We start from the raw sequence: 23,205 nt of genomic DNA on the forward strand, positions 1-23,205 counted from the left end.
GAAATTCTATTCAAAACATAAATTGTTTTAAAATAAATTCAAGAAAAAGATGGCATAATCTCCCTTTGGGGCAGTGAATGGATTTTCTTTTCGGCGTATGAGACACACTTAATACACTTTTAAGCTGAAGACCTCCATTAATACCATTTAGTGGCTGGCACACACAACAGATATAGAAAGAAAGTACCATCATTAGCAACCAAAAGTATTTTTCTTAACATTTCTTTAGTTTGAATAATAGAGATCTTAAACTCTGAGAAAAGCATAGCAAAATAATATATTGTATTTCTTATGAGGCTAAAAGGTAGTAAGGTTTTAGCCAAATTTAATGACAGCTAGCAAATATGTATGAAGGTTTAATTGTAGCACAAGGTTAGAATCTGATACCCCCAAATCCCATGGTCTACTAGAAAGGGTTGGAAAGCTATCTGTGGACAAAGCATGACAGACTTGTTCTTTCGCATCCCTTTACCTACATGGATTAGATTTAGGGAGAAAGCCTACACCTCCCACCTCTAAGTTCTAAATGTTAATGAAAGGATGTCTTTTAGATGTCACTTGCAAATCATTCAGCTAGAGGAAAAAACCTGTGGCTTCAGTCTCAACCAAGCTTTAAAATGGAAGTGTACTGATTGTATCCTTCTGTAGCCTTGTTACTTAGACCTGGTATAGAATAATCTTTGGTCAATCACCTTCACTTATTACTTGGTTAAGTTTTAAAAAGCCAAGACACTTCTCTCTTGTGAACAAAAATATCAGTATCATTTGCACCCCAAGAGTGCAACCCATGAATTAACAGCTTTAAATTACCTTGATCCAATGTGTCTTCCATTTCTTGGAATCGCACTCTTCTCTTTGTTTGCCTTTGCTGGACTTGAGCAATTGTTTTTCCTTCCCTGTCATCTCTCTTCTTTAGTATAGACACCAATCCTTCTGCTGGGGCAATCTACCAGGAAAGACAGTGAGCAGCACAAGACATGAGAGAAATCCAAGCATGGGATCTATTTAACAATGACTTTAAGTAGGAAATGAGCTAAACAGCTCTACTTTTCTTAAACATTGCAGCAGTTGTGAAACCTTCCTGAATACATCAATTCCTTAACATGCAGGACAGCTGCAGTATCATTCTGCTGTCTGCTGACACTACTTGCCATTAATTGCTATCAAAGTTAAATACACATACATTCACTCTTTGGATCATACTTTCAATTCACTGCAACAGTTCACAGTAAGCTCACATTATTAAATCACATGAGTTGGGGCAGTGGTGAGGAGGGTTCGCGTCAAAAACACCATCATTGAAGGGCAATAAGAAGTCAATGACACACTACTGCTGCCTTACCCAAAGATATAATCCTGCAGAGACTATCAAATACTTATTGTGAGATCAATTTTCCAGCATTGCAATTTGTTCCCCAGGGTGGACAACAAGCTACAGTAGGGCCACAAAACCAAAGAGGTAACCCAGGGAAAAAGAAAGCTTCAATGCTCTGTATAGATTCCAGCTTCACATTGTAATAAGCTCTCTGGATACAGTGGCAGTTCAAAAATCCTTCCCTACAGGCTGGTCACCCAAAAAGCTTGCACAAACAGGGATACAGTCAACAAATCAATAAACTGTAACTTCTCTGTCCTTTGCTACAGCATTTGGCTTAGCTGCAAGAGTGCATGCTAAGCCATACAAGGATGTTACAGCAGCCTGAGCAGTCTGTAATTTCCTAGTTATTAGAGAAATTAAAGTAGGAGAAATATCAGGAGAAAAAATGCTTTCCTGAGCAAGTAGTTCCCGGTGTGCTAGAAATAAACAGAAATTAAAATAGGAAGCATATTTAGACATGTCCTTTTTTATCTTGAGATCACCTCTACCTGAAAAAAAAGTCTTAGTCATCTCTTCATAAATGAGTAGCACTTTAAAAAACATATTCTGTAGATCAGCAATAATATTTGCCAAATTGAAAAGTAATCTGTATACATTTGTGCTACAGATAAGAAAACAGACCACATTTGCAACTGAGTTTGCACCTCATCTATGTAGGAGATGACCCCAAATGCCTACAATTTTCACAAAAACTCAAAGCGGAAGAAAAGCAACTTTCCAGATAACACAGTGGTGGCAGACAACTGACTGCTTAACATTCCCCATAACCTAATCAAGTTAGAAGACCACGCATAAAAACTTGTTTGCACTGCAATTATAAGAGCTGTAGAAAAACAGAAAACAAGTCACTTCATAACTTATGCCCCTAAACTTGCTTCATGCTACAAGCTTATATAATGCATTGATGCGTGCTGTAATCACAGAGATCATGCGCTGAACACAGCGAAACGCAGAGCACAGTCCAACGGGCACTGTAGCAGCTATGGCATTTGGCGTTTGCAACATTTTAAATGCTAAATGTGGCAATTACATTTGCAGGTCTCTAATCCGGCAATATTTTATAGCCCTCAACTGGACAAATCATGTTGCTCTGAACAACTCACAGAGTTGGTCACTCTGGGTATATGCCTACAGTCTAACAATTTTTCCCCAAATCACAACTGAGAGGATAAAATGGATCTCTGCCACACTTCCCTTTTTGATATTCACTTTCCCTTTTGATTATCTGCTCAAGAGCTTGAATGGATTATTTAATGAAACAATGCAATGAAGTACTTACAAAGTAGTGAAAGTGTGGAGGTGGTGGAAAGAAATTGTTTAAGTCAACATATGGAGGAGCACTATTTGGCAAGAATGAACCAGAAATAAAAGCCCACAAGTGTCTCATCACAACAGACAAGTGCACTGGTAATTAGCCTTGCAGAACTGCCATGAACATTTATCAGGCCAGCCAGAAAATGAACACTTTTGCTTCCTTGTGACTTGGACACTCGTGACAAAGAAGGGGACCGTATCAGAGTGCATTAAATTGAAATTTATTTGGGAGGGCAGAGATGAAATTATGTCCTTTAAAAGAGTAGATTATTTTAAGCTTCTGCATATGGCATTGCTTTCATAAAGAGGATCAATGGCTCCTCGCGCACCACCCATGCAGCAGGCTAGCTGTCGCCTGGCATGTGTTCCCAAGAGGCTCGGACTGCACTTGGTGGGAACGTCACCCAGGGACGGTGGGGCGTTTGTACCTGTCTGCCCCAAGATTAGTATGTGGCGGTCTGTTCCACAAGTAGTCATTTCAGAGACACTTCATTTGGTCTGTTGGCTCTTGCTAATTTTTGAATCACTGTGTCACAAGCTGTGTCTTCTCCAAGCTTAAAACCAGAGGGCTATCTTTGACAGGATTATGTGGAAATGTGTGTTTCAGTAATTACAGTTACATAAAAAGCTTGTGACAGGAAGTCTTGCTACAATGAGGTTCACTTACTTTCCTTGTCAGCCTACATTGCTATGTTTCAGGATTTACTTCTAAATGTATAAAGAACTAATTGACACAGCACAGGTTTCTCTATTCTGAAAGTCTTCTTTTGCTTAAAAAGGGGGAGCAAGAGCTTTTGATTTTGCAGGAAAATCAGTGTGGCTACTGTTACACTCCTGTCCTGACAAAGCCATAGACCATATTTTTAAGAATGTCCCCTTTACACAATATGTAATTCATACCCAGAATATTTCATCTGCCTTTGAATTTCAAAAGTCATGTAATTAAGGTTTTTGTTTGTTCTGCAAAGGACCTACACCTGCCTCCTAATCAGGATACAGCTTATTGTTAAAATGCAAATACAATACAAACATATGGAATTCTACATAAAGCAATATTTATACCTTCTTTTCTACCATATTCTCAACTGCAGCTCAAAAATATTTAATGCAAACATCACCACATTTTGTTTTTCTTATTTTCAGTCATAAAAATGTCATTACTGTAAGAAAGACTGTCATGTAAGAATAGGGTCCGTCTTGCTACAAATAAAATCTCATTCAATTAAAACAACTGTAAATGTGTTTTTCTTCCATACCTTTCATTTAGAAAGATTTCAAAGCAATATACAAACTGATTGTATTAGATCCATCTCCCATTAATTAAACATCCAAGGAGAGGGACTTAGCTGCCATGCAAGACTTGAAGTTTTCCATCTCAGTCCTTAGGAGACAGGAGGAACTTGAAAAAGGCAGAATACATTACTTAAATTGGAAGTTAATGAGGGAACTGTGGTTAATACAGTTGACCACAAGTCAAGTCTCTGCTTGACTTGAACCACAGGAGGAAAAACGTAGGCTTGCACCAGGCTGCACTGCAAACAGCTCTGCATTACATGAGAGAGCTGCATAAAGACCCTATTGAAACATTGAATGTTTTCTTAATTCTAAGTTAGATAATTCAGAAAAGATGCTCTTGGAGCATCTATGTAACTAGGCTTACTCACTCAGCTCTGCTGGCCTTCACAAAATCTTTTGACTGGAGCTTTTGTAATTACTGTACTGGAACTGAAAATGGCATACAGGTATGGGGTGGCATTTTGACCAACGGTCAAAAAGGAAAGCAGCAATGACTGTTGGTTAATTGAAACTCTGTTAAGTATTTTAGCTTTTCTCTTTTTACTACTATTAATACAAAGTGATTCTGTTTCACAGAAAAGTTTTAAACTTTTTTTTTGGATCAAGTTTAATATCCTGGCTAAAAAATAAGAAAACATAAGCTCTAATTAAACTACCTGTCTTTTCTCTGTTTAAAACAGCATTTGCTAATAAAATATTAAAAAACCTTCTTACATTATGCATATTTTCGCCAAATATGATGTGTGTATATATGTATTTATAAACATATTAGACAAAACTATGAAGATAAGGTCCTATACTTCAAGCTCTCAGAGAAAACAGATTCAACTTGACTACTGGAATCATTCATAGCCTACAGAAGTAAATAAAAAACCCCAAACCAAAGGCACTGCAAACTGGGATCTAGGAAGAAAAGTTCACTGTATGAAGTATTTTGGTCTGAATGCAGAGAACTACTCAAGGAGGAGTTTTGTTTGTGTATTCTTCTGTGGGCTGTATTCCTTAGTCAGTTACTTGGCAAAGGCCTACAGTTTTATTTCTTCTAGCAATATCAGATTTTTTTAAAGCAGTAATCCATAACTGTACAACAAACTGACAAAAAGCAAGACTACCCTGGGTTAAGCTACAAGCAGCGGACAAACCCCTTCACTAACAAAATACATTAGACATATGAATAATTTGACTTTGAAAAGGAGCTAACTTAGCAGACTCAGTATTCACACCACAGCATCAAACTCTACTCATTTTTCTGCTGATAGGCTTGCCATGCATGTACTGGGGCTCCTTTATACAGCAATAAATAGCTCAGATACCATGTAAGCATTTCATATGGAAGCCTAATTCCTGCAAACTCAAAACTCCAGGACCCAAGCCACTCAAGAGAACAGGGGATCTCAACAAGGCATTGTCTCCAGACCTAGTACAGATAGGTGGAGACTTCATCGCTGCAATGAAATTAGCTGCTAGTCAGGACATACTCAGTACTTTTAAAAAAGTCTTGGTGTACAAACAGTGCCAACCAAAAGCTACTATCTTATGCTGCAGTAAAGACTCTCACTATCTTTGCTTTCTGAAAGAAATTTCAAATAATTATTTTTTAATAAGGAAAAACATTAAGATTTTACTTGTTTCTGTAATTGTCACTCAGATAAAAAGCTTATGTTATAAACTTCTATTTCATATGGCAAAATGCAACTTACATTATTGAGGTTACAATTTGTTTGACTGCTGGTGTGTGACTTTCCATCATTTGCATGTTGTTGTGCACGGTTTGTACTAGTGAAGAAGTACCTAGTATAAGGGACTGTATAATATATAAAGTACTATTTCAGTTTTGCAATTATTTAAAGCCAGAGTCAGAATATAGTGGATTTTCAGTCTTGCAATTAGTTGTAAATGGTAGGTAGACTAAAAGCAAGTGACATAAAGGATCTAAATTAGAAAACAACAAGTGATGATTCTTTGATCTGGATATGGGGCCAAACAAAACTTCCTAACTGTGAATACATAGGTACTTACCCTTCCCCATTTTCAATAAATTAATATTACACCTCCATTGAAGAACATTAATTAAATTTTGTCCTACCATATGATTTTTGTACCTAGGTTATTCCAAAATAATCTTTACTTCTGCCTTCCATTCTAACTTACTTGTGGCACTTTTGTAAATACTCCATGACAAGTTTTATCACAATTTTTTTTTTTTTTCTGTGACACTGGTACCTTTCATGTAACTAATTTCATTTCATTCATGTGGCTACCAATGCATTTTCCAGGTATTTCTTTCACAACTACTACCTGAAAACATTGTCGTCTTATTAGATGGCCATAGCCTGAACAATTTAACTTCAAAGGCTTCAGGAGGACAAGAAAGGAAAAAATGTTACAGCTGAGTGCAAAGATCAGTCTGTTTGTCAAAACATCAGTGGAATCTTATTTTAGCACTAAAACAAAATCAGTGAAAGCAAGTTAACAGCGCTGCTTTCTCAGGGGTGCTAAACTCTCAATTCCTGGTGTCTTCCAAGGAAGCTGTAGGTGCTCACCACCTCTGAAAAGCAACCACTAGGGTAATGACAAGTGGTAACATTAATTGGAAAACCAAAATATAAGTGCATAATAAAACAATACAAGCTGGTCTGCTGTCCTTAACTCACCCTGCTGCACGTAGAAATTTCAGGTATTGCAGAACAGCCCCAGATGCTGCATATTACAAATTTTAATCGGTATTGAGATTAATCCTTCTTCTCTTCTCCCTGATTTAAACCCCCTGCCTCACACACAACTCAGGTCTCTTGCTAAAAGCAATTCAAAAAGACTCCGACCAGTGCCAGCCAACACTATGCCTTATATGGCCAGAAAAAGTACTATGGAAAGACTGAAGGTACTATTTCTTCTCCAGAGACTTAACTCTACCATCAGAGTACTGGCAGTCCTAGCATTGAGACAGCAAACTAGAAATGAAACTTAATTCCCTGTAAAGCATCATCATTGGTCACTGGGCCAGTCAATAGAAGCATAATTTTTCTAACAGCATCAATATGCTGCTTCCTATCCCATCCTCTAAAATGCAAATGGCACAAACATAGCAATTTAAAAATAGTTGCTATCAGATTAATTTAGGATTTTTATATGTAAAACAGAACAGTTCTCTCCTACAGCTTAAAATGCTGAAATTTCAGTGGGCTCAAAAGAAATCCAATCCTGAGGGATGATATTTAAATTACTCTTCTGTTATACATGCATGTGGGCTTAGCACAGACTGTCAACAAAATGCTCTTTTTCAAAACCATCCTCTAAGTGAACACAAGCCAATGGATTTAGTGCAAAAGTTTGATGGCATGTATGAACATGTATGTGGGTTTCCACATCTGTGTGTTGTCAAGAGCTTGTGTACAGCTTTGTGCACATGGCCCTCAGTCCTGGTATGTGGCATGCTTCCTGACATCCCAGAGAAAGACGTGTTTTAAGGACAGGTCAGGATGAACGATCTTGGAAAGGAGATAAGAAGCTCTGTAGGTGGGCAGAAAAACCAGAATGCTCTGTTTCCAGCTCTGGAATTTTGTGAAACATGTAATAACATCAGCATGGATTCCCAGTATTTAGTTCCCCACTTGGCTGCTGTCTTTGAATGATTGTGGGTTCTTAGTCTCTGTGCATTAGCTTCTGATCTATAGAGAAGTACTGTTACTTTATTGCCAAGGGATGTTGTATTGTTAAATGCATTAAAAATAGAGATGAACTAAGAAGATACCTTTTTACAAGTCTTCCCCCTCCAGCATCTGGAATCACATCATTTCACAATAATCTCATTTTTTCATTTAAAGAAAAAGCTTTTAAGGTCCCATGGTTGCAAATGCACCAAAACCAGAAGACAAATAAAGTGAAGATATCATCATGCACTCTCCAAAAAAGTCCCAAAGCAATAAATCTGTATTTTCAGAAGAGCAATTTAGGTTATAAAGCACTCATCCTTCTTGTGGCCTATCAGCAGTGCTTCGGAAAGGTGGGCTCAGGCTTAGAATTTCTTTCTTAGTTTTGGTTGAACAACGGAACCGCCTAAACTTGGTAAAATTAGAAGCCCATAAATTCATATACAGAGTTTATTACATATGTAGTTCTCACCTATACAGAATAGGCACAGAAAAGCAAGTTTTATTCTATGAATAGAAACGAACCACATGTTACATCATAGGCATTATGTAGATCTCTAACGTGAAATTGTGATTTAAAAGGAATTGTCAGGCCATCTCCTAAGAGCCTCTGTCAGAATAAGAAAAAAAGGTGTTCACACTCATTTGTAAAAATCAATCTAATTTTTAGAAACACAGAGCACTGCTGGTCAAGAAGGAGGCAAACACGCAAAAAGAAACTTTTCTGAATTGACTCAGAACAATTAAAGAAGTATGGATTTCTTTTCAGATTAAAAAGAGTGATATATGAAGGAATTTTGCCAATTGCAAAATGTGTTAAGTATCTAAAATATTTTAATTGAGATAAACATGGAATATTTTATGAGATTCACAGTATTTACCTCAGCAATCTCTATCCTTCTTGCAAGTTCATCAAGAGAAGAAAAGCTGTCATCTAGTGATAAAGCTTCCAGTGAGTTGTAAGATGCTCGTTCAGGTGAAATATCTGGAACAGCGTCAAAGTCCTCTTGGTTTGCTAAGTTTGCAAATGATTCTTCAGTGTCTATTATGTTACCGTTTAAAAATCTGAGAAATAAATCTTCTTGTTCTTCATTGTTTACCTTCGCCTCCTGTCCTGCTGTTCTCTGTATTTCCTTGCATACTCGTGAATGGGCAGTACTCTCATGCTCAGACACTTTGTTACACTCAGAGCATACATTTGATGCAGTTCTGTCCCAGGAAGATTTTTCATCATCAGGCTGTTTCTGCTGCTGCTTTAAATCACTATTTCCAAGCTGGCCACTAGCAATTTCTGAAGAGCCAGCAGCATGATTTGATCTGAGCAGATTTCTATCAGCTTGCACATCTTTATCAGTAGGAACAAAATCAGTAGGCATATAATCAGCATCTGTTAAAACCAAAGCATCTACCATTGGCTCAAAAGGGAGTTTCACTCCAAGCTCCCCAGCTGTGCCTTCTATTTTTTCTGCATCCTTAGAGAGCTGTCCTCCTCTCAGCTGCAAACTGTTATCTTTACCAGCATCCCCAGACGATAAACAGCCTGAAGAAGGCCTGCCCACTGTCCCTGTGGACTGGGTGTGTGGCTCCAATGTTGATTCAGCACTGCAGTGCTGCTCCTCCATGTGGTCCTTTCCTGCAGCTACCCAAAGGCTTCCTGCCTCTGTCTGTCTCTCAGTTTTGTTTTCACCTGGACAGCTAGTGCTCAGCTGTTTATCTTCTTTCTTTGGTCCAATGCCAGGACAAGTTTCAGTACCTAAGTGCAACAGGAAAAACAGTTCCAGTGTTTTTAAATGATTCAAAGCATCAGCCCAGGGAGGAAAGAGTATACTGTGATTTGATAACGTTGTAACCTAATGCTTTAAATTGCACTCCCATAAAGGGAAGGTATTTTATGCTCCAGTCAGAATAAAAGTTTTGTTAGTAGTCTGAAAAGCTGACTCCTGATTCAGCAAAGTATTTGCACACATTCTTGCAGGCAAAGCACTATTTAGTGCCCTCCTGAAAAGAGTTACTCCCATACTTCAAGCACAATATGTACATAAGTATATTTCTGAGCAGCCACCTTTCTTCTAAAGCATATTTTATGTGAGTGCATCTCCTGGAAGCCTGGAGTTCAGACAAATGCACTTAATTACAGAAAACTGTATTTTGATGCTAGTATATCTATCACACTGGGAGATATCTGCATCTCCTTTAAAGAAGCTGAAATCATACTAATTTAATAAATTTTCAATTCAATTCTTTTAAGTGGGTAACTAGCTCCTTTGGTTACCTGTAAATTAAATATCCAATTACAATATTTTACATAACTGACTGCATAAAAAGATTTTGCTTTTGGGGTAAGTTTACATATTAAAAAATGCAACTGGATGCAGCTTATTTCTGTATTCACATTTACAATACAAATGAAAACTGATTTTTCTTATCTGAAATTTCAGAGAGAAACGAGGGGAATTCTACATAGGTTGTGAATTCACCTACTGTCAGCACGATCTGCTGATGAAGTAGATGGTTAGCCCAAGTTGTCAATAAAATTATTAGACATTAGCCATTATGAGAAGCTCAAAGCCAAATCTCCCTTTTTAGGCTTATGAAGAGAGAAAAGGGGTGATTAGAATTAGAATACCAATGTAAACTAGCTATGACAGAAACTGTCTTTTATTCCATACTTTAATGAAAACTAAGTTAAGACTGTATTATAGTAGGACTAGTGTTACAGTAATAGTAATAACATCAAACAACAAATTAATACGTCTAGAAAACACTCATTTGCATTTTTTGGTCATAGCAAAAAGCAGAAAGGTCTTATGAATGGATTAACAAAGAGATCAAACAATGCCCTTATTAACTGTGTATGTTCTCACAAGAATGACTGAAGATCTCGACGCCAATCTTACCCTTCCTCACCTGTTAAAACCTCACTTAAACTCTGAGCAATTTCCTGAACTTGTTGCATGAAACACTCGTTAGTCATTAAAGAAGTGTTTGCATTAATTAATTGTATTGAACAATTTTATTAAATTCTAAACTATCCCCATTTTAAAGGATAATGAAATACAAGGTAGCATAGAAAAGAGACTTGAAAAAGAGAATATCCAATCATCTCAAAATGCAGAAAAAAAAAATCAGAGCACCATTAACAGATAGAAGGGGTATGGGGAACCTAACTTCTCTAAAACACTCAAAGAAGAAATGGGTATGAGACAGGGACTTTTTGAAAATTAGACACAGATGAGTAGATAGCTCAAGGGATTTGTAATGGGATACTGAGCCCTTCACATATAGGTCATGAGCTCAAACACAGCCTGGATTATTGGTACAAGATTTTGTTACCATCTGTCAATTTTTCTTAGTGGATACATCCACATTACAACAGGCATCGTTGTTGGCAGCCCTGACTGCAACAAAGATTAATGGAAATGGAAATTAAGTCAAATTCTTTACCGTGAAAGGTGGCCCTTGAGCTCAGGGCTCTGTTCCTAAGAAAGTAATAAATGATACTAGCATTGTTATCTAACTACAGATGTACAGGGACTGAGATGTAATGATCATTGTTACATTCAGCATAAATTTTCAGCTGCTTTCAATATTTTCTTGACACCTACTTCAAAACACATGCTCTAGACAACCCATGCCCACTATAGACTCAAGGCAAGTTAAGACAAATACTTGAAACATTTAATTAGAAAAGATGCTTTTTCCTACTAATTTAAATGAAGACGTACCCACCAACGTGGCAGTAATTTTTATCTGACTGCCAGAGATTGACAAAGTGTCTACTGAAAATTTTCTAGCAATGAAAGCACTGATGGTAATTTGAGAAATGGTTTTTTTTCCCCAAACAGGGTTACTTTAAAATTGACAATTGCTTTGTTCATCACAGAAACCTGTAGCCACTACATTTTTATCCTGTTAATCCAAGACAGCCTAGCAGAGAGACTACTGACTTATGGCATTCTACCAGTGGAGAATTCACACTTCTCCATCTTTGTCCCTCTTCCCATTCAAAAACCAAATCCCATATGACCTAAAAGAAAACAAGGTATAAGCAGTTTCTCCCCACCCTGGAAACAGGTCTATATGTACCACTGCAAACTTATGCTAAGAGTTTTATTAAATTCATCATTTCATTAGAAAAGGTTTCATGAAACACATGAATTTGATTATCTTTAGTTAACACTAAGGCTATTAAGGCTTTCAGTCAGAAACTGCAGAAATTAATGGATATAGGATGTATCAAATCTCCTTTTTAATATATACACATAGCTCTAAGGGCCCAGTTCTCTCTGTTGGTATACTCAAAGATAACATCTGCCAGAAAGGAAAATGCCACAGAACAGAGCATTCACAACCCTTGCTCAGAAGGGCAGAAAACTAATTCAGTGACTCTCCCAGGAATCTTGACTAGCCAACTTCATATAAAGCTATTTCTTGGTCACTGTATCCCCAGGAGAGAGGAATTGTGAACTCTTAGGATCAGCTGCCTACAGAGGCTCAAATTATGTTCTCAAATGCCTGCACTAAGTCAATGTAGTAATTTTTACTTTAGATTAGTAAGGAAGTGTGATTTTACTTCAGAGATGCTATCGTAGTACAGTGCAACAATCTCAACAATGCAATATATACATCTCTACATATAAGCTAATACTTCTCATTGATAATTGCTAGATAAATTCTTATTTGGGGCATATGAATTAATATGAAGGACAGCCTTCAAACCACTTGAGAATTTCCTTTTCCTGTCTTACTCTAAGTCAGACTTCTACTACCAGCAACTGAGTTAAGTAGTTCTCCCTGCAGATAGGCAGATACATTTCTAAGAGAAAAAGAAAAAATTTATACATTTACTTCTCATTTTTTGTGATGTAGAGAAAAAAACCCAAAAAGCAGAAGACAAGCATTCTAAGTTTTCAATGAGAAGGCCCATGCATTTAGGCTAATGCTGAACAGGTTAGTTTAAATATTAGGAACTGTATGGTTACTATAGTATAGGATTCTGTTGGGGTTCAGGCAAATTAAGAACCAGCCCCAAATGGTTGTATTGTTTCTAGTCCTGAGCTGGATCACTCAGCCACAGCTTGAATATTTGTTATACAGCACTCAGCAGTGTATACAAATTCAGAGTTACGGATCATCTTTGTCCAATTTCTGTATTAGTTCATACCAATGCCTTCCCTACCCAAAACCTTCTAACTGCAATAAAAAATTTCAGCCCCATGCTGCTGACGCATTGACTCAGTGAGGGGCAGCAGTAGCTAATTGACCATGCACTGCCTTAACAGATAAAGAGACCTGTTAGGGTGAGACGTTGTTGCTTCCTCAAGAATGTGCTAATCTTGTGAAAAGCATCTTTTTCAAATCTTAAGCATTTAAACTTCAGTTAGGCTTGAAATATTCATATCTTTATATTGAAAAGGTATTTAGCACTGCTGGAAAATTCTCAGCAGAACCACTTTCTAATGGATGACACAGCTTTATTAATTTACAAACATTTCATGGGAACCCAATGATTTTGATGACATTTTGACATGAGTTACATTAAGAGAAAGGTATGAAAAAAATCTATATACACCATTAATTACTTCCACATTAGAGTTTAATATGTCTAGATGTTGTACTACAGTATTTTAACATTGACACAAAATGCTCCTTAATACAGAAGTTTCAAATGTTCAGAAATTCTGCTCTCCGGAAAGCTTTTATTCCCACTTGGAATAAAAACAATAGAAAAATTGTAAGTGCCTATTTTTTTTCCATGGGAATTTCCAACCATCCAAAAATAAAAAGCATTGGGTTCTTTTGATCTGCTTGCTGAGCTGTAGAACGTGTTTGTTTCGTGTTTTCAGTGTTTTGTGTTTAGTTAGGTTATAAGAACAAGGACATAGAAAAGGCAGTATAGGGATCATGGTAAAAGAGGATGAAGATGAGGAGGATCCACACATGTAGAGAATTGTGACTCTGTATCTTCGTTAATTCCTGATTCTCCTGAACATCCTGGCTGATACACACTTGTAGCATAGCTTAGGTTTGAAGGGACCTCCTGAGGCCAACCCTCATCTTGTGAGAAATTCTAGCTGTTTGTGATGAAAGGTACTCAGTTTAGGCCCATTTTGGCAACTGGAACGTGACAAAAAAAGAAATCATTTTGCTCATAGAGCAGAGAGATAAAGCACAGCCTGGTAGTCTACCAATGCTCTTTCCCCCTCCGTCTCCATTTTAACAATTCACTACTTTGCAAATGTTTCATAAGAACCCAATGATTCTAAAAAATTACTCAAACTAAACAGCCACTACCCAAAGGGAGGAGAAAGAAAATGAAGCTGACATAAAAGTGTGTACAGAAAAAAATTAACTGAAGTATGTTTTTCTCTTCAAGATCCCCCCCAAAGCTTCCTAATTTGCTGTGCTGTTACAGAAAAATATGTCTCAAAATCAGTATATTGCATGTAATTTAAAACAGTTAATAATACTGTTAACTATACTGAATTCCCACAACTCAGAGTATTTGTCATCATATTGTTTACCTTATATTTTATACATACAAATTATGTACCTTATCTCTAGTTTTACACAATTTTGTAGCTTATGTAGGCTGCTAGAAATGTATGCTCATTTAAAGGACATTTTTTTGATGGAAGCTAAAATTACTTTTATTACAATTCTGAATATCAATGACTAATTAAAATTGCAGAGTAAGTCCATTGTGCAGTTGTGAAAAAAAAGTTAAAATTTGCACAAATAGATGAATTCATGGGAATCCAACAAATACTGTAGCTTCAAATTAAATAGCTTCACAGTATTTATATGAATATGTCATTACAGCATAATATTTAAAACATATGCACATGTACATACACACACACATACCTGATTTAAAAGCAGCAGCTTCTCTTTCATTTAAATTTTTTGATTCCATTAACTGATGCAAACAACCGCTTTCCCATGTACTTTCTGCAGCTACTAGCTGTAAAATATGATAGTATTTCCTGTAATTTTTGGAATTAAACAGGACAACTGTGACTTTTTGAGACAACCAACCTTCAAACAGTTTCTATACTAAACTGGAAATATTATAACTAATAATATTAAAAATATATTTATTAGCAATCTTTGACAAAGCAGAATTCAATTAAACAGCTGCTTACCTTGTTTTTGGATGCCTGTGGCCTGCAGCAATAAAGAAAAAAAGAATAAATTAAAAAACTTCATAGCAATATTTTTCATAACAAATGTCACTGAAATCTTATAAACCTTTGCTCTGCTCTAATATTAGCACAGAACTCTTCTTACATTGGAACAGTGTCAACATGCTAGCATACTTTCAAGCACAGATCTGTACCATATGTGAATATCATCAGAAGACCAATTAGCCCAAACATTGCTCCACCTAATTGCGAAAGCAGTCAAAAGAAAGTTTATTGCAATGTATCAAGTGATCTAAATTCCCGTAAAACTTTTATGCTCAGAAGGAGCTTTACCAACTTTAAAAATCATGTAAGAACTCAGTGTCTACTAGTATTAAAAATAATGATCACTGTAACAGAGACTGAGGAATGGAAAAAAACCCACAAAACATATTTCTCTCTCCACAGACTGTTTACACTGGGACACGTTTTCTGGGTGCTGTAAGATACAGCAGCTGCCACTGATTTCACTGGGATGCACAGGTGAGTCAGCACTGCTAACAGCATGGACTTTGCAAACTGTGTAGAGATTCATGCACAATGTGTTTTATCATGCACAATCTGTCTCGCAGCCTTTCATACAGCAATGAAGATAAAATGTTGAGCGTTTTGTTTAAAGCTACTGAAAATAAAATAAAAGTAGGAGAGGCAAGATGGAAAAGTACTGATGTTCATACTCTTTAACAAGCTTTTAAAACTTGCATTGACTTTTAAATTTTAGCATTCAAACTTCAAATAAAGGGCACTCAAAACTATCTTTAAAGAACATGTCCAGTATGTAGCTGTAGACCTTGAGTATCAGAAAAAGTGACATTACTTTCAATTCCAAAAGCAAAAAGCTCACATTTTCCAAGACCTGCATGTTATTCATTAAAAATTAAAGTATAACTTTAATTATAAAATAAATTGAGATTAAAGCTTAGGACAAAAAAATATATGAAACAAATAAAAGCAAATAGGCTTTTGCCTAGAGAGTTTGGAAGAGTAATAGTATTACAGAGAACTAATCACGGCAAATAACACAAGCCTTAATTTTTATCAAATCACAGGGTTTCTCAGAAACAGGAATGATGTTACATAACTGAAATTTTGTACTATGAGGTGAGGCTGCATGGAAGAATTAGAAAGAGAAAGTAGAGTTATCCTCAACAAGGTGACAATCGAGGTGACAATAGGGAGGTGCTGCTAGTTGCAGCATACAAATTGCAATAGACTTGATTCTTAATCTTTCTGTGGGCTTGCAAGGTGATGTGCAAGGAAATGTAGCCCAAGGAACCCTGCAGGCACTCAGAGTGCAATCTCTCAGTAGCAGCAGGCTGTGGGTGTAAACATGCAGCTATGGTGCTAGAGCTGCCTCCTCCTCCTGTGGAAATGCAGGAGTATACCTTCCAGGGGCTCCCTCGCAAACGCATTTATACTACAAATAAACAATCCCTGCCTGGGTTCTGGCAGTCAGCCTGGGTGTTTTCAAACTTCTGTACGGTCACCCAGAAGAAAAAAACATGAAGGCTAAATCATACTCTCTGTGAACACAAGCATTTTGTCTTTTGCTACTCTCAAACTAAGCCAATGCAAATGTATTTGAAAAAGTTCTCTCTCCTCATCTGATTGAGAGCATCTCCCCTGTCACAAGTTGCTCTTTTCACAGCCTTTGCATGTGGTTAGTTTCTGTATTATCGTTGGCTGATCATTTTTCAGTGGCAGCTGGTATAATTTTTTCCATCTGTCCTTTAAACTCAATGTCTAGTAGGTAGGACATTCACCCATGAAATAACAGATCTCCTCCTTCCTGATGGGTATAATCCTTTATGTGTTACTCTCCAGAAGAGCACCCTAGGCACCATCCAAAAGTTTGTGATACTATGATATACTGATTCAGGAGGCTGATGAATCAGGCAAAGCAGGTATGAACCAAGTTTTCACAACTTTTCAGAATACTGCCACACTAGGGAACTACAGAATCACTGCTTCATAATGTTTACGCAAGCTGTATGAAATCAACATAAGATAAGGAGAATGACTTAAAGCATTAGGGAATTGTCCTAAAATGTGGAAAATCTGGGAATAAAATCCTACAGAGTAGATGTGAGTGCAGGAGTCTGAGATGCTGGGCAATTGCATTTAAAAACAATGATTAAAACAACAGGTACTAGACACAAGCACCATCATCAGTTCTACAGTCTCTCTCTTCCTAAATTAACACTGCTCAGTTTTTACTTTGGCGGCAAATACTAAAACTCTAAACTCCACTTCTGGCAAACTAATGATCCCCTGAAAACAGTTCAGATCTAGTCCCTATACATTCCTCAGACCATATTAAAACATTGTGAAAATTGATGGTAATGGAATCATTTTAGTTAGGTATCAAAAAGAACCACCACTTTATAACCAAATTCACTGAAGTCAATGGGATGCAACTTTTATTTTGACACAGACTATTTTAAAACACCTATACTGGCAAGTAGACAACAGATGCACTAACATATTAGTACTGGAAAAGTAATAATATTTTCGTGGACTTACTGTTGATGTGAAGAGCAAACTCTAGTAAGCTTTTCCAGCTCTTCACCGCTCAGTTCTTTAGCTGAATTCCTCAGTGTTGTAACTGCACTAGGAACTGCTGTTTTCCATTTTCTTTCTAAATTACATCAAGATAATTTTTACCCAAAGTACTATAAAAATAGTATTTGCTTAACATAAAACATATATGTGAAACTAATTAATGGACAAATATTGGCAACTCTTCTGTGTATGCTCTACAATCTTGTTTCGAACACTATGCAAAAAAGCATTGTATTTTTTCACAACACATTTTATTTTCATCACATCAGATTCACCAATCCTAAACCAAAAATAAGCTCAAAAGAACTGTGGATCAAAGTCTCAATTAATAGAATAAAGAATGACAAACTATTTGCACCTTTTTCATGAAATGTGTGAGAAGAGATCTAAAGCAGGAATACTTCTCTTGTAACAAGCTCAGAGAAATTCTGATATAAATGCTGCTTTTGCTATGTAACATTTTTAAGCTGGCAAAATGTATACTCTATTATTTAGAAATACAAAACAAATTAACTCTTTCTTGTAGCATATTAGTTTAGCCTGTACTCACCCCACTGCTCTTGTATGGAAGAAAGATTTGCAAGCAGCTGCTCATGATACAGTCGTTCAAGCTGAATGAACTTCATCGCCTTCTCATCTGAATGGAAGGTTAAAGAAAAATGCACACATATATGGACATGTTACGATTTATTTATATTTGGCACCATATTTGAAAGGGCAATCATTATGTACCTGAAATTGGACATAATTGAATCAAAATGAGTAATGGCTATCATCCAGATTTCTGTGCAAGGAAGAAAATAATAGCAGACATGAAAACAGCAAGTAAGAAGTGAACTAAGTTGAGAAACGTTCCAAAAAATGAAAATCCTGTTCTCTTCTGCAGTTACCTATTCCCACGTGCCTTAAGTCCGACAGAAGCTTTTCTAGAAAAGAAACGAGCAAAATGTTATTATGGTAACAACTCTTACCAGAAAACGAAATACCTGGAAATGAAAAGCAAAACAATTTTACAAGTACCAGCATGTATCTCCCAAGAAATACAATTATATGTCAATAACCATAACTAACTGAAAATATGGCTCCTTTCTGCTGACTAGCAGGAGACAGTATTTAAAAAATTCCCCAACTCAAACTTTCAAGAAATACCCTCCCCCTTTTCAACCATTGTATACAACACTGTGGGACAGCTGAGTTCACCTTTTTCTTCTTTCTGAAGATTCTGCTTACTTTTCTTCTATATGAAGAACTCTTTTCTCTCCCTTAGGGTTATCAATATATTCACAAAGGTATACTGATAGTTATATATTTTGTAATAGTCAGGATAATTCTAGTTCTAACAAGCCCAAGTTGTTAGTTGTTCTGTTTTAGGCCATGTTTTGCCAGCTATCTGAAATTTAATTCTACAGTACAATGAGGATAGAAGTACAGTGAATGAGGTTCCTAGTAATATAGAAAAAATATTTTCCATTATTCATGCTAATTAAAATACTGGAGTAATTATTACAAAAACATAACCAGTACTTGTTATTCTTGTTAGCCTCATGCAACATATACATAGCATGGCTCATGAACAACAATATTAATGGGAAGAATATTCCCTGCCTTCAAGAAATCTGTTATTATAAACAGAATTACAGATCAGAGAGATAGCCTTAGAGGATCACAACAACAAACCCTGAATTATTGTTAATATGAAGTTCTACACTGGATGAATTAAAATGCCTGTCATGGATAATTAATAGTGCAACATGATCAAGTAAGTTCTTTATTAACCTCAGGAAACCGATGGTTTCAAGTACAGAGGAGATATCCTTCATAAATATGTATTATATAGTGGTGTTGAATTCCAAACATCAGGTGTACATTGCATTAAAAATATTTCCTTTGATCAGCTCTAAATACAGTGCCCTTCGATTAAAGCAACTTCTATGAAAGAGAAACTGTCTTTCTATCATACTGCTGAACACATTTTAAATTTACTGTATTTCTCCCTGCAGAGCCATAATTTAGTACATATTTTTTCCATGCCTTTATTTTGTGCTGTGTATTTTGGATTTTCTGATGGATGCTTTTGAAATATGGTGACCAAGACAGAAGTAAAGCCTTCTAAGACAGTGATGGATATTTTATATATTGCTTTTATAATATTGCAAATTATTTCTCTGGTTTTGTACTAGAGGCTAATATAATTTGGTTAGGTTTCAAGGATACCTTTCCAGGTTTCTTATGCTTTGTTATTTAACCATTACAATTGCCTATTTGCTGTATTTTGTTTGTAACAAATTACATAATAAAGAAATAATCTTTATGCACAGATTCTGTCATTTATGACGCATCTTAGTGAATCACATATACCTTAAGGGCTTACCGCTCTTGCCTCTTCTTTTCATAGTCTGATCATTTTCCCTTAAAAGCAAATAGAGGAAAACCCAGTCCACCTTTTCGAAAAATATAATTTCACTTTAAGGTTTAATATGATTATTCTCTCCCACAATTACTGAAATATATCAGAGTAATTCACAACAGTTTAACTATTATAACTTTTTGAACAAACTTATTGTATTATCTATGAACAAAACAAAACAAACTGGACCACTGAACTAGCTGTTGGCAGAAGCAATACCCATATTGTCCTACAACAGTATCTAAAACTACCTCGATACGATCTTGACTAATTAGCATTTGCCAGACAACATGTTGTTATTGTTTGCAGATTGTTGATCTCCCTTAGCTCAGTGTGTTTGGTTATTTTTATTCTAACCTAGACACTTGCAGTACATATTCTAATCAAACTGTTGTGATAATTTTGTTGTCACCATAATAGTGCCCTATTTGATATAATGGAATACAGACCCTATCTAGATTGGACATATTCCCAGTTACTAATACTTAGAACAGAACTTGCTGTATGAAAACAGAAGTTCTTTGAAAACATTTTCTTACATCCTTGTTTGTGCACAACTACTAATGATTGTATCAGTACAGCTTTTGGAAGTGGATTTATTGCTTAACTCATATTCCAGCTGTCTGATTAAGAAGGACTTGCTAACATATTGTATATTTACTCATGGGTAAATTATGGCTGTTCACTTCTTTCTAACACTGACCCACAACCTGTGAGTCAACAGTATAGCATTTATCTTTTATGTTTTATCATGCCAGATTATTTTAATATCTCATAACAATTTCTACAAGTAAAAGGATACATTCCTCCTCTTGAAAATAGGTCTCAGCTATCTGCAAAAGTAAAAAAAAAGAAAAATTAGGATTCTGTAATTTTCATGAGAGTAGTAAGGATATAACACAAACTTTTTTTCATAGATTTAAACATTTGTTTTGCAGATTCATATTTAGTTTGGGTAAAATGCGAATGTTCAGACTAAATACATGTATTCTTATTGTAGGAAAGATGTTTAAAAAGACTATCAAACAACAAAGAAATATTAAGTCCTCTCACACAAACGGATTTGCCCAAATGTTAGTTGGGTTTTATCTTGTTACAACAACAAAAAATTATTTCAGAAACTTTTTAATGATCATATTAGAAAGTTTTAAAATTACCTAGAAGTACTGTGGTTACTGCTGTGAGTTGAAGAGTTTGAATTCTGTTACTGAGCATTGTTTCCTTATGTTTGACCAAATTAAGACATTGCTGAGCTCTCCCAAGCATTACAGTGCAATGTGATAAAATGGAGAAATTGAGGTTTCCTGACTGATGAGAAAAGAACAATCTTTGGATAAAAGACACTAAAAATATCACCTATCACTGTATCAGAGGCACACCAACGACCTTCCTGTTTATATCCTATTAACAATAAATATTTACAATAATTACAACACATATTTCAAATACATAGAATTTGAAATATTTACAATATGAATATCTGAAATTCATGAGATAAACATATAAGGACTCAAGTTCTTAATTTTTTTCTGTATTACTCCTAGTCCACCAGCAGAAGCCAGACAATACCATTGCAGCAGCCTTCTGCCACTTCCTTTCCTGAAGCTGCTCTGCTGTGTTAAAAAGATTTAAAGACCTTCTACCTCATGTGTCAATTCGCTAAGTCTAACACCTTGATATCTGAAGCTCTTCAACAATAGAGCAAGTCATGGACTTAAGCCAGATGGCAGTTCTTTGATTTGCACTGTAGCTGTTATGACATGGAACAAATCTGCAGTTCTTCCTCCCTAGCTTGACATTTCTATAACAGAACAATTAAAATTGGATTTGTTACACCTCTGCCGAAAATTACCATTTAAAAAAAAAACACCTAAAAATCACAACAATTCTTCAAGTTGTTCTCTTAGATGGATGTTTATTTAATACAGACAAGTCAAAACAAAGAAATACCAGGGAGTTGACACAAAAAATAAGCAAACTTTCCCTGTTGGATTTAGAGCTCAAAGTGCTAAGGAGGTTTAATATAGAGAACAAAAATAGTTCCCAAGCAGTTACGGAGGACCAGAAAAATCACACATAAGACAAATTACATATAAAATACTTGAACACCAAAGTCAATCTACAGCAGTTCTAGCTTAATAAAATGTGTAAGCTAACATTAAATGCTGCTGTAACAGCTGCTATCTTAGCCAATGGCTAGGAATTGAACAAGGGATCTCTATGCCTAAGCATTCAAGATGTCCAGCTGCAACATCTTAAAAAACAACTTCACCCTGTCTGGGTAATTTTATAACACCAATCTATAACAGATAACTGCAAATTAACACTGCAAAAAGGAACAGTAAATATATGCTCACCAAGAGTTTATATACTGAGAAGCTGTGTATAAACTAAGAATACCAGCATGCAAACATAAGAGAAAATTATGTTCCAGTATACCAAGTTATTGCTATAGCAAACTACATATTTTAATTGCAGACTACTGAAATAGATTTACTATCCTCCTCCTAGTGATCTTTTACTTTCAACCAGCTATTTCAAAGCCAAAATCACAAGCATGGAAGTGGCCGAACTTCCAGAAGAAAAGTTGAGATGCCAGTTAGAAAAAATATTTTTCCTGTTAATCAAGTAAAGGGATCAGTTTTTTGGTTTGTTTGGGGTTTTTTCTGTTGTTTCCCCCCCCCCCCCCCCCCCAGAACTGGCATAAAGGATTATTTCTTGGACTAAAAAGGCAAAGACACCATTGTACTAGAGTCCACGCAACCAGCTCAGACAAAGCAAATATCCAAAGTCAGTCAGAAAATAAGCATGTTTTGAATCAGAATCAGAATTTCACTTTGACTCTGAGTTGGTGGTGGGGAGTATTATAGAAAAGATAGAGCTGATACCTGGAAAGGAAAAGGTGTTAACACTGTATAGAAAAGCTAACGTGGTAACTGAAACTTTTTTCTTCCAGTTCTTCCCTGTAGACAATTAATCTTTGAGACTTGCAATAACAACCACTTATTTGTGCTTGCTAGAAAACTGGGCAGGCTACCCTAGAAAGCTGAGGAATACTGATGGCTTTGTAAATGCAAGAAAATACAAAAAATATAAACCTCAGAAATAAAAACATTTTGTTCCTCAGAACTCTACAGTATCAGTGACCTTTACAAGCAGTAACTAATCAATCTTCAGGGACAGCAAATGTTGGCAGTCTTCCTATTTGCCATGCATGGTGTGACAAGGGCCCCTCTTGCAAAATGTGTCCAGTAACTGCAGGTACCCTGGTACTTGAACGTTCCGTTGGGACACCTCACAGCTGATACTCCAATAACTTCTGTGGGAGCACACAAACATTTAATCTCAAAAATCTTTGGGGCATATCAAATTAGGCACTCATAATTTGAAGGGCTTAACAAGTGGACACTTTTG

At 36.1% G+C, this 23,205-nt stretch overlaps 1 protein-coding gene across 8 annotated transcripts in view; it reads right to left on the reverse strand.

The window, feature by feature from the left end:
- CNST (consortin, connexin sorting protein) overlaps window positions 1–23,205 on the reverse strand; it is a 53,932-nt gene that overhangs the window by 5,189 nt on the left and 25,538 nt on the right. For all 8 annotated transcript variants that reach the window (XM_049830839.1, XM_049830833.1, XM_049830836.1 and 5 more), the window contains 7 exons: window positions 20,594–20,624; window positions 17,935–18,021; window positions 17,346–17,460; window positions 14,784–14,805; window positions 14,506–14,602; window positions 8,520–9,391; window positions 811–946 (listed from right to left, as the gene is read on the reverse strand). In XM_049830839.1, the coding sequence (XP_049686796.1) occupies window positions 811–946; window positions 8,520–9,391; window positions 14,506–14,602; window positions 14,784–14,805; window positions 17,346–17,460; window positions 17,935–18,021; window positions 20,594–20,624 (1,360 nt within the window). The remainder of the gene's footprint in view (window positions 1–810; window positions 947–8,519; window positions 9,392–14,505; window positions 14,603–14,783; window positions 14,806–17,345; window positions 17,461–17,934; window positions 18,022–20,593; window positions 20,625–23,205) is intronic.

The sequence above is a fragment of the Accipiter gentilis genome, chromosome 28, assembly GCF_929443795.1.
Source record: "Accipiter gentilis chromosome 28, bAccGen1.1, whole genome shotgun sequence".
In the NCBI taxonomy this organism is placed as follows: domain Eukaryota; kingdom Metazoa; phylum Chordata; class Aves; order Accipitriformes; family Accipitridae; genus Astur; species Astur gentilis.